General features: G+C 37.9%; 1 protein-coding gene across 4 annotated transcripts in view; it reads left to right on the plus strand.

Annotated features, from left to right (window-relative positions):
* Positions 1-14,665, plus strand: part of LOC131041755 (long-chain-fatty-acid--[acyl-carrier-protein] ligase AEE15, chloroplastic) — a 317,818-nt gene that overhangs the window by 234,668 nt on the left and 68,485 nt on the right. For 3 of the 4 annotated variants that reach the window (XM_057974951.2, XM_057974949.2, XM_057974953.2), the window contains one exon: positions 13,908-14,045. In XM_057974951.2, the coding sequence (XP_057830934.2) occupies positions 13,908-14,045 (138 nt within the window). Of the gene's footprint in view, positions 1-13,907; positions 14,050-14,665 lie in introns of all 4 variants that reach the window. The other variant, XM_057974954.2, reaches the window with a different exon arrangement.

Below are 14,665 nucleotides of genomic sequence, written 5' to 3' on the forward strand. Positions count from 1 at the left end.
TCCATCCATTTGAGTGATACTACTCTAAATCCCCCATCTGGAAGTCCTGTAAGCACCACGTTCCTTTCTTGGTGTTTGAACTTAACCTCTAACCTTTCCAAATTGAAAGTGAATTTTACTAATGACATCATCCATGTCATGCCGAGAATAGCATCGTAATCTCCCATGTCAACCACAAATAAATCATCTACCAACTCATAATCACCCAATTGTATGTGCAGATTGGAAATCTTACGAGTACAACGAAGTTTATGTCTGTTGGCTACCATTACTCTAAACCCATCATGCTCTTCCATTTGCAACCCTCTCTTTGCTACAACACTCTCATCAATGAAGTTATGTGTAGCTCCTATATCTATCAAGGAGATCCCTCGCTGCCCCTGTATCACACCCCTCACTTTAAAAGTGATTGCCTTTTGGGCACTAGTAAGTTGTGCAATAGTCCTATGATTCTTAGTCCTTCTAACGCGTTTTCCTTTTCACTACTCTCACAATCAGATTGTTGATCTGATCTTTCTAACGCTGATTCTTCAGTAGAAAAATACTCAATCTACTTTGCCTTCACTTTAACAACACATTTATGTGAAGGGTCCCATGGTTCGCTACAATGGAAACACAATTTCTTCCTTCCGAGTTCATTTAACTAATCACTGTCTAGATTGCTTGAATCATTTCTTGGCTGACGTAAATCCCTCTGGAAATTTCTCTTGTCCTTATCCTTCTTGGATGGGAACCCCTTTGATTGATATTTGACCCTAGAAGTAGAGGACTCCATGTCTCGGGCCTTTTTAATGGCATCATGTAACATGGGAAGGTTAAGACCCTTGATCCATCCTCTTAAGGGATATGCTAATCCATCCATGAACAATACCGTAAGCCTCCTCTCAGATATGTCAGTGACTAGAACTGATAGTCTCTAGAAATCTGCAACATAAGTTTCCATCGAACTCCACTGTTTAAGCTTTGCTAGCTCTTTAAAATGTAACTCTGGATCTTTCTTATCAAATATTTCAATTAATCTCTCAGTGACGTCCACATAAGAGGTAATTTGATCATGTCCCATGGTAACCATTTTGTGATGCCACCACTCATGTGCAATTCCATCAAGATGAATCCCTGCGTACTTGATGCCTTCTTCCTTTCGTATAGGGTTGAGTTGAAGATATGTATCCACTTTCTAGACCCAAGCTCGTGTTGTAGTCTTCCCTAGAGCATCAAAATATGGTAAAGTTAACTTCCCTACTTTCTTCCTCAATTCAAAATTCTGATTCCTATCTCTGGTGCGTGGTCTATGTTTCATCCTCACATCAATGTAATCCCATAAAGATATAGCTGCCTAGAACTTTTCTCCTCCACTCTCCCAATCTCTCCTAAATTGATCCTGTAAGTCTGTAATCTGAGGCTCATTTTTTTATTGTGCCTGCACCCTAGGTGGAAAGGTAGGTAGAAGAGGTCTAGAGCTTACCGTTCTAGTTGGCTGAGCTACATGTCTAAAGTTATCACCCATATGTGCTCTTCCGTTGTTCCCATTTCCATTTTGTCCATTATTACCTCCATTCTGATTATTATTACCACCATTATTTCCGCGGTTGTTTCTGCAACCCAAGTTATTCACATCAATACCCATCTAGCGAGCTATCATCTGTGTTAGTAAGTCCAAACACTGACTCTATTGCCATGCTCTTTGCTCTGCTAGCTATTGTCCCTGTACTAGTGTGTCCAATAATTTTATAAACCTCTCCTCACCTAGATGTTTTCTCTCACCCATATTGTTAATGTTTTGTTCTCCTATAACTCCTTGTTCTTCTGGACTTGTATTAAATGTTGCTCTATTTCTTCATGTGTTGTAATGGTGGGTGAAAGATTGTTGGTCAAATCCAAACATATTACTATTTACTCGTATTGTACCCTCCAAGATGGCAAGATACACTGCTCTGATACCACTGTAATGGGCAGGCTGGTTTGGGTTTATCTTTTTTTTTGTCTAATTGAAATAAGGTTTTGAGACAATTTGACTTGCTTTGCTTGTTCCAAATATAACAGTGAATACCAACAACAATATTGCAGCATATAATAATAAAAAAGTAAAGAGTTTGCTGATAATTAAGATCAGTCAATACATATAAACACAGCAGCAACTTTGTTGGTTGTTTTGGGCCTCCTACCCTAGCCGCTACCATGCAAAATCAATCTCAGCTTGATCTCATCTGTTATCTCCAGCTCCAGAACATTACTCCAGCCACGTTGTTTGAACATTGAATGTATTATCAGCAGTAATACCTCCTTGATGTCACTCTCCAAATGGTCCAGCTTTGCACATCACTATCTCAGATATGTACAAGTCCTTCCAGGTAAGTTGTAACCTGTACGGCACCCTAGCCGCAGTTGCAAACCTGTACGGCACCCCTTAAGACAGTTCCAAACCTGTACAGCACCCCTCCAGACTCATACAATTCAGCACCAACTCAAACAGGTACAGACAGCATAGGGAAGATAAATCACAGCAACATCATTTCAATCACAACTCTCAACCTTTCAAATCGACCCCCTGAATGACTGAAAGCTTCTTAATGGAGGGAAGAACTTGAACAATGCTATCTAAATTTACCTTGATACAAGCATTAAACTAAACCTCCAGACTATGTCTTCCAACAGCGTAGAGATTGTCAGCATAGATGGATTTCACATAAAATAATAATCTTTGCCCTTTTTAATATTTCACATATCTCTCCTCAAGTGGACGTCCACCCTTTTTGCTTGTAAAATATCATTTAAATCTTTATTTTCTTTTCTCTTTAGAAGGCCACATAAAATGATATTAAAATATTATTTTACCTCCTTAACTTTGACATCAACTTTATTTTAACTTAGGTGATCAAGTCACTTTATTAAAATATTGTGATAATAAAATATTATTTCCCAACTTGAGGAAATTTGGAAGTCCTAAAACTGAAGACTCTGCACTCTATAGTTGAGGGGAAACTAAGATTGGGACCAATTACCAGAAATAGCGCTTATGATAAATAGTAATCTAAAAATAGTTAGTTAGCCAAAACTCCCAATTGACCTAATCGGTGTCCAAATTAACACTCAAAAAATAGTAACATGAAAATAGTATGGACAAGCTGCCCGAAATTGCTCCAGAAAGTGTCATTCATCTCCATCAATCCGTTTGAACACACTAGCGATATTAAAATATTACTCTGATCATGCTGAGACCAACCTAGAAAGCTAGCGCCAGCTACACTACAAGAGAACTTGAAAATGGGGACATTACATTCATCACTTCCTTTCTTCTATTGCAAAAGACTTGAACTACAAGCTGCTAACACCATTGTAGACTAGTACACTGGACTGTAAAATTATCCCCACAAAGAACTTGTGGAGCTTGAATTTTTGACTCCTTTATCAACTTGAATGTTTGAAGTGGGACATGATAACTTAGTTGAGTCATCCTTCCTCTTTCTTCTTCAAGGGTTCTCATCTTTGTAACTGAAGGTTGTAGAGAGCATTTATATTCTATACTATATTTAACTTCTGTTTCTTGAAAATAAATATATTTTTCTAGAATGCCAATGTTTCAAATTCTTAATTGTGTATAATAATATTATTGATTATGTAATGGTTTATATTTATCAAATGTATCTTGTAGGTAATGATCAGGTTTTGAATTCCACTAAGATATTGTTGATGTGTCTTTTGTACACGACCAAACACAGAATAAAATACCTAAAGGTACCTTATCCTCTCTTGAACAAAGTTTCCCGACTGCTGAAGATCTTGCCGAAGGATCAGTCGGAGTAACTCCAAGGCTCTGATATGTAGGTTCTCTACTCGTGGATAAGCACCAGTGGTCGTTGTGTTTGCTGTTTTACAAGGGGCCTTACGTACTTTCTGGGAAAGCTTGTTCTTGCAACTACTTCTCAATGAGGAAACTGAATTCTCCTAATACTAACTGATGTTTCAAAAAAGGCAAAAGATAAGGGTTTTAAGGAGGCTATACTAAACTAATCCTAGGAATGACTAAATGAGGATTGGTCTTGATAAAACTCTACCAATTTCAGTATTGCCAAAAGATTACAACTCTACTAGAATTGGTGCGATCTTCTAAGGGGATTCAATGATTTTCTAATCATCAATGGGATAGATATTATCACTAAGATACATATCAATATTTCCAATAATGATTGAACTCTTAAACAATCTTAATATCTCCAATTGACCACACAAGGCGTGCTTACAATCAGTAAGGAGCTAGTGGTTTGGACTATGAGTTTTACCAAAGATCAAACACAACATTCGTCCTTCAATCTAATTCTAAAACTTAAATACTATCTCTACTAGAAGTGATTCAAGAAGGTAAACAACCATGAAAATAGCCACAAGGATTGCAATAAAACACCATAACTTCAATATTTCATTGATCTCATAGCAAAATAAAACAACAATTGTTCAACTTTCTTTCTTCACTACTTCTTTCTCTGCTGCTAACAATCTTAATCTTATTTCTCTTTTCTCTGACTCTAACTTCTTTAAAATGAATTGAGTGAGGGCTTATATAGCACTCTCAAATACAATGAACGGCCTAGATCTAAAGAAGATCAAAGGCTAAGATTTTGACACCTAAACCCTAATTATGGTTTGTTAAAAAAAGAACCCCATTTAGATAAACATTATCAATCCATAGCCAATAGAAATTGGCACAAATAACGAGGAAACATAGCCCAATGGGAATAAAGTTGCCACATCATCTTACAACAACTTCTCATCTAGAATTTTGTTCCCTTTTCTATGCTCTTTTCTGGTATATTCAATGAATCTGGACGGAATCCCCTCAATCTCAGCAATGAGAATCTCATGCAGGTTCTTTATTTGCTCTTCCAGGTGAAGGACTTGATCAAAAGCTGCGAGAAGAGTCATCTCCCATCCAGGCTCGAGCTCTTTTCTCTTTTCGATCAGGAACATAGTAGCATACATATGATCTCGCTGCTTTTCTATAACTATGTTCTCTTCTTTACAAAAAATAATCTTGATCCTGTCTTCCAATTCTTGGATATCCACATCTGTTTCGATCTCTATCCTTCTGTCAAGGATTGTACATAACACATCAAACACCTTATCCTGAATAGGGTGGATAGTGCCTTCAACTCGGCTGCATTAGTTATTGATGTCTTCGAAAAGAACTTCCTTCATTTGGAGCAAAGTTGACCATTGCAGAAGGTTATGGGTTCCTCCCTCCACTATCTTCTCTTGTGCTAAAATCTGCCTTGATGTCCTTCTTATCACTTGTAAGACTGGGATGACAATGTCTTTAGTGTGAGTGAATGCATCCACAGTTATCAATAGATTATGAATGATCTCAAGAACTTGGATAGCCCGATGAACTGTCTTCATCATTCTTGTTACAAATTCAATGGCTACCTTGTAAGATTCATCAATCCATGAACTCATGAGTTGGGCTAAGTTCTTCATCCTTTCTGCCTCATTTATTGATTCAGGAGGAAGTGCATGCAAAGGTGATACTGCTAGATCGTGTCGCCTTAATGGTTGATTAAGGTATCTAAAATAATTCCTCCAAGCACTAACCTCCCTTTCTAGCTTCTTATTCTTTTCCATTTCTTCTTTGAGTTTGTCATTAAGTGCTCTCACTGAATCAGTTGCTTCTTCCATGGCCTACTCGGAGGTAAGTGGACCAAGATCAAATGTCTCTAAATCATATTCCTCTGTCATAATCTCATCCTCATACTTGTCCCCTACTGGTGTGGCTACCTGTATCTTCCTGGATCGTGCATCATCTCTAATTACCTTTGACATCTTTGTAGCCTTCTTCTTTTCGATTTCTTCTTGGGAATTTCCTACGAGACTTTCCAAGTCGAATACTTGTTCTTCCTCTTCAACCACAACTACCCTCGTCAGTCTTTCTTTTAGCCAATCTGGAATGGAAGACTTTCTTTCCCTTACCTGTATTTCCTTAGGTAGAGGTCTATCGTCTCTGAAAGGAGATGTTGCTTCATCATCATTCTTTTCTTCTTGTTGTTCATTAGCACCAACCTAGAGAGATTGACTTGATGAGTGTTGAGGTGTTCGTCCTTTGCCTTGTTTATCATTCTGCACTATGGATTCCATAGACTCATCAATTTCATACACTATCTCTCTTTGATCCTCTCCTTGACTTATCTCCTTTTCATGTCTAGAAGACATACTCGGTGGACGATCAGGATTCACCTTTTGTTTCTTCTTGGAAGGTTCTCTCTTCTCAGGTCCTTCTTTTCTCTTCGACCCTTTGGAATGAGAAGTATTCTCACTCACACTTGCTTCTCCTTCTTCTGTTCTTGTTTCTAGGGTGAATGTCATGGCTATATTCTGCTCCTTCAATTTTTGATGTTGTACGTCCACCCATTTGCGAGTGCAATTCAAAACAGGATCCATCAATGCTTTTAGATCTGCAACTCCTTGCTCATTCCAATCTATCTTCACTTCTTTATCTTCCTTCTCATAGGACGATTGGAGATATCTACCACTGTCCTGGGCTTGATCGGCTACTCTATAAACCTTACATTTCCGGATAAGATCCAAGGGTAATCTAGAATGCATCTTTCTCTTCACCTCTACATCATCCTGGACATTCATCCAGAAGTCCTCCACTTGAAACTCATGTTTGTACTTCTTCCCAACTGTCTCTTCCATATGACCATGAGGATCGAAATTCCCTCTTGAGGCAAAGGATGTGAATGAATACAGAGAGAATTCATTTTCTACATCCTCTGCGGCTTGAGAATTAGGACACACTTCAATTGAATTTCCCAGTAAAATGGGTACGAGGATACCATTTCCATGCTTATGTCTTGATGCTGTAGCATAGGCTGCTAACTGTCTAGTCACTTCAAGCAATATTATTCTATCTGTAGGATACCTTGGCAACATATAAGGAGGTGAATGACATCTATGGATCCTGATGTAGGTGAATTTTGGAAACTGAATGAACCATGCACCATGCTTCTTCATGAGCTCTTGTGCCTCCGGAGACAGTCGATGGTGAATCCCTCCTTGCAATGTCCTAGTGATATACATTGTGAAGGTGTCATTGACTAGCTTGTAGTCATTCCTTGGCGGATGATGCAGTTGAACATAAGAATCACATGCTCTTATTTCTCCGGGTCCTCTCCCAACAACTCCTTTGTGTGGTAGCCTTGCATACTCAAAACTTCTTACTAAGGAATATATGACATATGAACTCGTGTGGAATGACTTAGTAGGGACTAGCCTCCTCAACTAGACGTCTAGGTTGTTGCTAATGATTCTAGCACAATTGAGCATCCCTTTTCCTTAGACGATCACCTGAATAAAGAACATCCACTTGTCAAAGAAGAAGGCTTGAGAAGCACTTATAACCCGATTGAGCATGGTTATCAAGTCCTTGAATTCTTCTTGGAAATCGATTTTGTGTGGCGTATTAGGTATCTTGTTCAAGTGAGGCCTACTCTTGAGTAACCAATTCTTATTGATGAAGTTCAGACAGGTATCAGGATCATCTTCGTAGATGGACCTAGCTCCTTCCAAGCTCTTGTAGATCATATCTCTCGGCTCCAGGAGATGAAAAGCTTCACTTATAGCTTCTTTTGAAAGATAGGCTAGGACAGTTCCATCCTCGGCTATGATCGTCCTTGAATGTGAATCATAATGCTTGGCACATTCGATCATCAGCTCGTGACATTTAACTGCGGGAGGGAAGCCTGCGGCCTTGATGATGCCACTCTCAATTATCTTCTTGCCTACAGGTGATGGCTTGCCAATATAGGGTGCTTCTAGAAACTTCTTCACATTGAAGTTTCCTAGATTGCTGTCTCCGATATTGCTCCATTTGGACAAGATCTTGGTCTCCAAATCTTCGCTCTTTTGATCTTCTTTGATGAGAGCCTGTTGGGTAGTGGATCCACTAGCCTTGGGGGTCGTCATTTGATACCTACAAAAACAAGCTTAAGTTAGGTTTAAGTATAGTACCCAAGATAGGAGATTTGAGACTTTTAAAGAAATGATTATATTACAATTTGAAAATAGAATGATAAACCCTTAAAATTATGAATTTTCAAATTGATATCACTTATCAATCAAACCAGATTATTGAAGACTTAACCTCAAAAAGGATTGATATAGAAATTTGAATCAGATCTTCAATATACTTTCAAAAATCTGATTGTACATACCTTCTCCTTGACTTCTAGCTATCAACTTGAAAAGATAGATTAAAAAAATGAAGATTTGTGCTGGACGAAAGGTCTTTGATCTGCACTTCAGGTTCGCCCTTGATGATTTAGCCTTCACTTAGCCTTTAATCAGTCCTCATAGATCAGAAATTCACCTTCCTTTTTGCAGTCTACTCTGCTATTTCTGCTCCTAAAATTCGCTTTAGGAAAGACACAAATGAATGAATGCTTAAACTTCACAAATCTCTTCCGCTTTATATGGCGATTTCTCCATTTTACCAATAGGCCAACTTGCATAAATGCACAAATAAAATAAAATAAAATCTTCTCCAAGCTGGCCGACTTAGCAATAAAGCTGAAAAAGATGTACTTGGGCACCAAAGGAATTTTTTTTTTAATTTTAAGACTTAAAAAATCAATTTACCCATTTTGATAGGTGTCTAATTTAGGCGGATTTGCATTACTCACACAAATGAGGTTTGATTAGCAATTAATGATAGGGAAATTGTGTCTTGAATATGGTTTGATTTGCGAATCTCTCGAGAGGGTATAGGTAAGCCTAGAAGATGCTAGAGTTTCTTCAAAATTTGATGAAGGCACACTTAGTCTTCATAATAAATAGAATGTTCATGATGTGAGAAACTTCATCTTTCCATACCTTCACAATCTTGATTTTTCACTACTTCATGCTCTTGTCATCATGACCTTGCAACTTGCCTTTGCCTAGCTCAAACAAGGTGAAAAATAGGCATTTCAAAGGATTTCGCCTTGGACCCTTTGGAAGGGTCAAAAGCGATTTCCATGATTAGGTCTCAATTGCCTTACTCCTTCACTCCGAATTGCTCTTTAAGGTAAGCATATGCTAGTTTTAGCTCTTCAAAAGCCTAGGGATTCATTTTTTAGCTTCCATCATTGATGAATTAGGTGATCATGAGAATTTCGCTCTGGACCCTTTGGAAGGGTCAGGAGCGAAATTCATCCCTTAGCTCGAAATTCATACTTTTTGAACTCAAAACTTACTCAAATGCAAGCTTGTGGCAATCTTCAAGTCTAATCCATCTTGATCATTGTCCTGGCTTAACACAAACTTGAAGGAAACATGATATTTTGTGAATTTCGCTCTGGACCCTTTGGAAGGGTCAGGAGCGAAATTCAATTTTTAGGCTTGATATTTCATTTCCTTTACTTCAATACACCTTGCAAGGCAAAATAACATCATTCCATCCTCAACCACGCCCTAGGAATCAAAGTCTTGGCTTCATACAAGGAGAAAATAGTTGATTTGAAGAATTTCGCTTTGGACCCTTTGGAAGGGTCAGGAGCGAAATTCATACCTTGCTTGTCTTCTCTTACTTAGTTCCATTCTTTTCACTTTGTTTCCCCTTGACTCCCTCATTTAGATCCATTTCTCAACCTGACAACATTTGCTAGATCCCCAAAAGGCCTGAGAGGGAAAATTCGCTCAAAATCATGGCCAAGGCAGGACCTATCTAGGATTTCGCTCTGGACCCTTTGGAAGGGTCAGGAGCGAAATCCTTGTCCTAGCCTAAAATCTACATTTTTGGTGGCCAAAATTCATTCAAGGGCAATCCTAAGGGCTTCTCTCACCTTGGTCTAGGCCTGGCGTGGCACAAATTTTGGAGGATAGGATGGGTTTTAGGATTTTCTCTCTAGACCCTTTGGAAGGGTCAGGAGCGAAATCCTTGTTTTAGGACAAATTCTACCATGCCTCTCACTTCAACTCACCTCAAAGGTCAAGGAAACTTTGCTTCATTCTTCCCTAAGCCATTAAAAACCAAAAGTTTGACTTGATTTGCAAGGAAAATAGGTGATCTTAGGAATTTCGCTCTAGACCCTTTGGAAGGGTCAGGAGCGAAATCCTTCATTTTGCTCAATTCCTCCAAATTCATTGATTACTAGAAACTCAAAGTCATTCCTAAGGACATCCCCAATCTCAGTTCATCCTGATCCACACTTGTCTTGGCATAAAATTGAGAGAAAAGAGAGGTTTTGGGGAATTTCGCTCTAGACCCTTTGGAAGGGTCAGGAGCAAAATTCCCATTCTAGGCTTGATATTTCACCTTTTAAACTCCAATCTTCTTTGCAAGGCAAAAAATACATCATTCTTCGCCCAAGGAACAAGGTTTGTGGCCTAAGCCTGGAAGCAAATGAGGTCAATAAAGAATTTCGCTTTGGACCCTTTGGAAGGGTCAGGAGCGAAATTCATCTTTTAGGCCAAATCTTCATCTTTCAATGCGTCCAACCACCTTTCAAGGTAAGAACATACCAATCCACCCTCTAACATGCCATAGAAACCAACGCCTATCCAAAACAAGGAAATGAGAGTTATAAGGATTTTCGGTCTGGACCCTTTGGAAGGGTCAGGAGTGAAATCCTCATTCTTGGCTTGATTTTCTACTTCATCCCTCCAATTCTTCCTCAAACTTGATCAATTCAACTTCCTTCCATCCCAATCAAGGCAATCCACCATCAAACTAGCTCCAGACAAGGCTAACCTAGGTCTTAAGGCAAAAAAGAAGGTCAAATGGAGGTTTTCGCTCTGGACCCTTTGGAAGGGTCAGGAGCGAAATTCTCCTTTGAGGTTGATTTCCACCATTTCATCGCCTTAAACCTCCTCTCCAAGGCAAATATGCATCCAAGTCTCCTCAACTATGCCTCAAAAAATCCAAAACTTGGCCATATCAAAGAGCAAAATAGAGGAAAAGTGAATTTCGCTTTGGACCCTTTGGAAGGGTCAGGAGCGAAATTCTTGTCTTGGACAAAATCCACACTTTCCAACACCTTCAATCACTTCCTAGGGCTAGAACATATCAATTTGCCCTTACCATGCCCAAGGAACAAGACTTTCAGTGCAAACAAGGAGAAAAAAGGTGACTTCTAAGAATTTTGCTCTGGCCCTTTGGAAGGGTCAGGAGCGAAATTCATAAATTAGGTTGATTTCACACTCCATTGCCTCAATTCACCTTCAAACTTGATCAAATTCACCTCTCCTTATCACCATCAAGTCTATTTGCCACTTACTTAGGTCAAAACAAGGTCTTTCCAATGTCCTAGGCAAAATAGAGGGTCAGATGAGGATTTCGCTATGGACCCTTTGGAAGGGTCAATAGCGAAATTCCTATTTTGGGTTGATTTTGACTACTCCATCGCCTCAATCCAATTTTCAAAGGCAAGAACACATCAATCCTCTCCAACCATGCCTTAGAAGTCCAAAACTTGGCCATAACAAGGAAGAAAAATGAAGGTTATGTGAATTTCGCTCTGGACTTGGGCTCATTTCTCACCCTTTTCCTCCTTTTCTTGGCTTGAATATGACTTCTTAGGCCCCCTCCTATCATCATCAAGTCAAGTTGCTCTCAAAGTGGCATTTATTTCAAGGTCTTAGTGAGGAAAATAGGGTTTTACAAGAATTTCGTTCTGGACCCTTTGGAAGGGCCAGGAGCGAAATTCACAGTAAGGCTCAAATCTTGACTTTATTTCCCACATTTCCTTATCCAAAGAAGTGCTTGGCTCTCAAAAAATGCATGGGACAAGGATTAGTTCATAGGTTTGGGCAGGTAAAATGTCTTATGAAGGAATTCGCTCTGGACCCTTTGGAAGGGTCAGGAGCGAAATTCCTGATTCTAGGCTTGATTCACTTTGGAATTAACTTGACTTTGCCCTAGACTCAACCCTTGGTGCATATCCTTCCATATCCTGCCAATTTGATCAACAATTCCTAAAATCGCTTCCTGAATCTTGCCTTTGCCACTGGCTCTGCCTAATCAACTCTGACCTAACAGCAGACAAGACTTTGACATGAAAACCAACAACCCTAACCTACCCTGACTAGAGACTTTTATCTCTTTTGCACAATTTATCCATCTTCAATCTCCTGAAAGGTAAGACCCCTCTAAGATAACCCTAGGGTTCAAGGCAGACAACATATGACTTCCCAAATCCAGGCTACACTCAGCTTTGAAAGAAACCCTAGGATGAGCTCTTTGAGAGAAACCCTAATCTACCCAGCCCAAGCGACCACTAACTCACTCAAAACACCTAGCAAGCAGAGAAAAAACCTAGCTAAGAGAAAGCAAAACCCAAGAAAAAGAGGGGGTCCCCATCCTAATGGGGCGATGTGTGAAATGGTCACAACAGATATATCACACACTAAATCTCTTGCTTTCTTTCTTTGTTTTTTACCTTTGTGTTTTGATATTGAGTGTAATATCCCTACATAAATATTGATATATCAATTATCTTATTTCTCATTTTATTAATTTATTTCTTATATAACCAATTTCTATCTTATATTCTTATATAATCAATATCTAAATATTAATTTATAAACAATGTTTAATATTTAATATTAATTTATAATCAATAATAATTAAATTTAAATAATATAATAAATTAATCCCAAGTATGGAAGTGCTCGTTTGAAAAGTCACGATTCCATTATTCTTAGCAGAAGACTATTAAGAAACTCACGATGTACAGAAGGGGTGCAAGGAAAGGATGTTGACTAAGAGCCACGTCCTTGCACACAAGACCATTGAAAAAGCTTGTAAGGACAGGATTCCAAGTGGGATAGGGCATCGAATGAAATGATAAGGAAAGAAAAGTAGAGATCGGTGGGTATAAGCAGATTGCTGTATCTTGCTGCCATTGGTACGTTTTATTCATAAATTGTTATAGCATCGATGCTTCTTTCTGAGAACTGTTCTGCAGTCGTATTATTCTGCAGTTATACTTTATAATAATTTCTGAAATATATATATATATATATATAATGTCTCGATCAGAAAAAAATAACAATATTAGATTGTAAATCAGAAAGAACTCTTAAGGTAATAAACATTAAGAAGAATATGTATATACCACTCAGTATTTAAGAAGATGGGATTGAGTTGTTTCCAAGAGGGGCAGTCTAAATCTAGCCAATAGGATGATTCCCAAGATAGGGTAAGGATCAGCATCCCGTAAACTTTGAGGGTGTAGTCCCAAGACAGGGTAAGGGCTTGGATCCGTAAACTTTGAGGGAGCCTATTGAGTTTGGTATCGAAGTGCTTGGCAACATAGTCATCTCCTTCTTCCTTAAAACTGGAGTAGTAACAAGGATTGAACTTTGCATTAAGAATTATGGATGATAAAATTAATTATCTAATATGATAGAATTAATGGTTTAGTATGGTGGATTGACAATTTATTCATTAATAATTGATAAATTATTTAAAACTATGGAATATCACAGATTTGATTTATGTTAAGGAAAGAGCTAAGAATAGAGTTGTCTCCTAATCAATTTAGTTTAAGTCATAAGTATATTGAAATAGATTAATTACTGTTATATCAGGCCTAAACTTAGTAGGGGACATTACATTGAATAATTTTCATAGCCTGGGGTCTTCTTACTCTAGTTCTTCTGTATTATAACATGTAATACTTTTGAGTTCCACTGACATACTTTGGTCATTTGGTGGACATTAATATAATTTTCTATTTTGTTTCTTCTTTCTCTTATCTGTTTAATTTTTTGTTGTCTTCATTCATCTTCTATTACATATTTGATATTTCACATATTGCATGTTTTGTTTTTAAGTTACTTTCTACTTTGAACGGAACATTTATATATTATTGACAATCAATGATCATCACAATTAGTTTTTAATTAAATTGATATCTATTGTTGGATATATGAAGGTTCTTGGGACAGTTGGTAGAGCTCTTCCTGCTACTGAGGTGGAAGTTTTTGACTCAGAAACTGGAAACAAGCTTCCAGCAGGGTCAAAGGGTATTGTCAAAGTTCGAGGTCCTCAAATCATGAAAGGATATTACAAGGCAGGTATTTCAGTAATTAGATGGTCATTTGCAGGAACGAGGGAATATTTCAAATATTTCACAAAGCTATCTTAATTATTATTTTTATAATTTCTGGCATACAAGACAATTAAAGTGTGATCTTGAGACTATTGTTAAACTTGTTTCGACACATCTCTCTTCAACTTGTTTGTGAATTTTGTTTTCGATAGGCAGAAATAATTATATGAATATTGGGAAAAGTATACCTAACACAGTAAGCTGTGATCTTTGTATAGGAGGATTGTTACACATACTTCTAAAACCTTAGAGCAGAAAAGCCAGGTTGAGAATCTTACATACAGGCAACTCTATGAGCATGGTAAAGTGGTCATACCAGACTTTGGAGATAAACAAAAACAGAATCACAGACATGATAATAGCCAGATTTCCTCTTTAAAAATGTATCAACTTAAATGGGATGAATTGCAATTGCCAAGCTGGCCTTCTTTCCAGTGATAAGAACTTCTCCAAATTCTTCATAGCTTTTTTCTGCTCTATAACTTTTCTATTTTTCTTGTCCCAAGAGCTTGTAAGATTCCTTATGATAGTTTTATGGGTTTTCTGATATATTTGATTTTTTTTTGTAATTCTTTTGGCAA

The sequence above is a fragment of the Cryptomeria japonica genome, chromosome 10, assembly GCF_030272615.1.
Source record: "Cryptomeria japonica chromosome 10, Sugi_1.0, whole genome shotgun sequence".
Taxonomy (NCBI): Eukaryota; Viridiplantae; Streptophyta; class Pinopsida; order Cupressales; family Cupressaceae; genus Cryptomeria; species Cryptomeria japonica.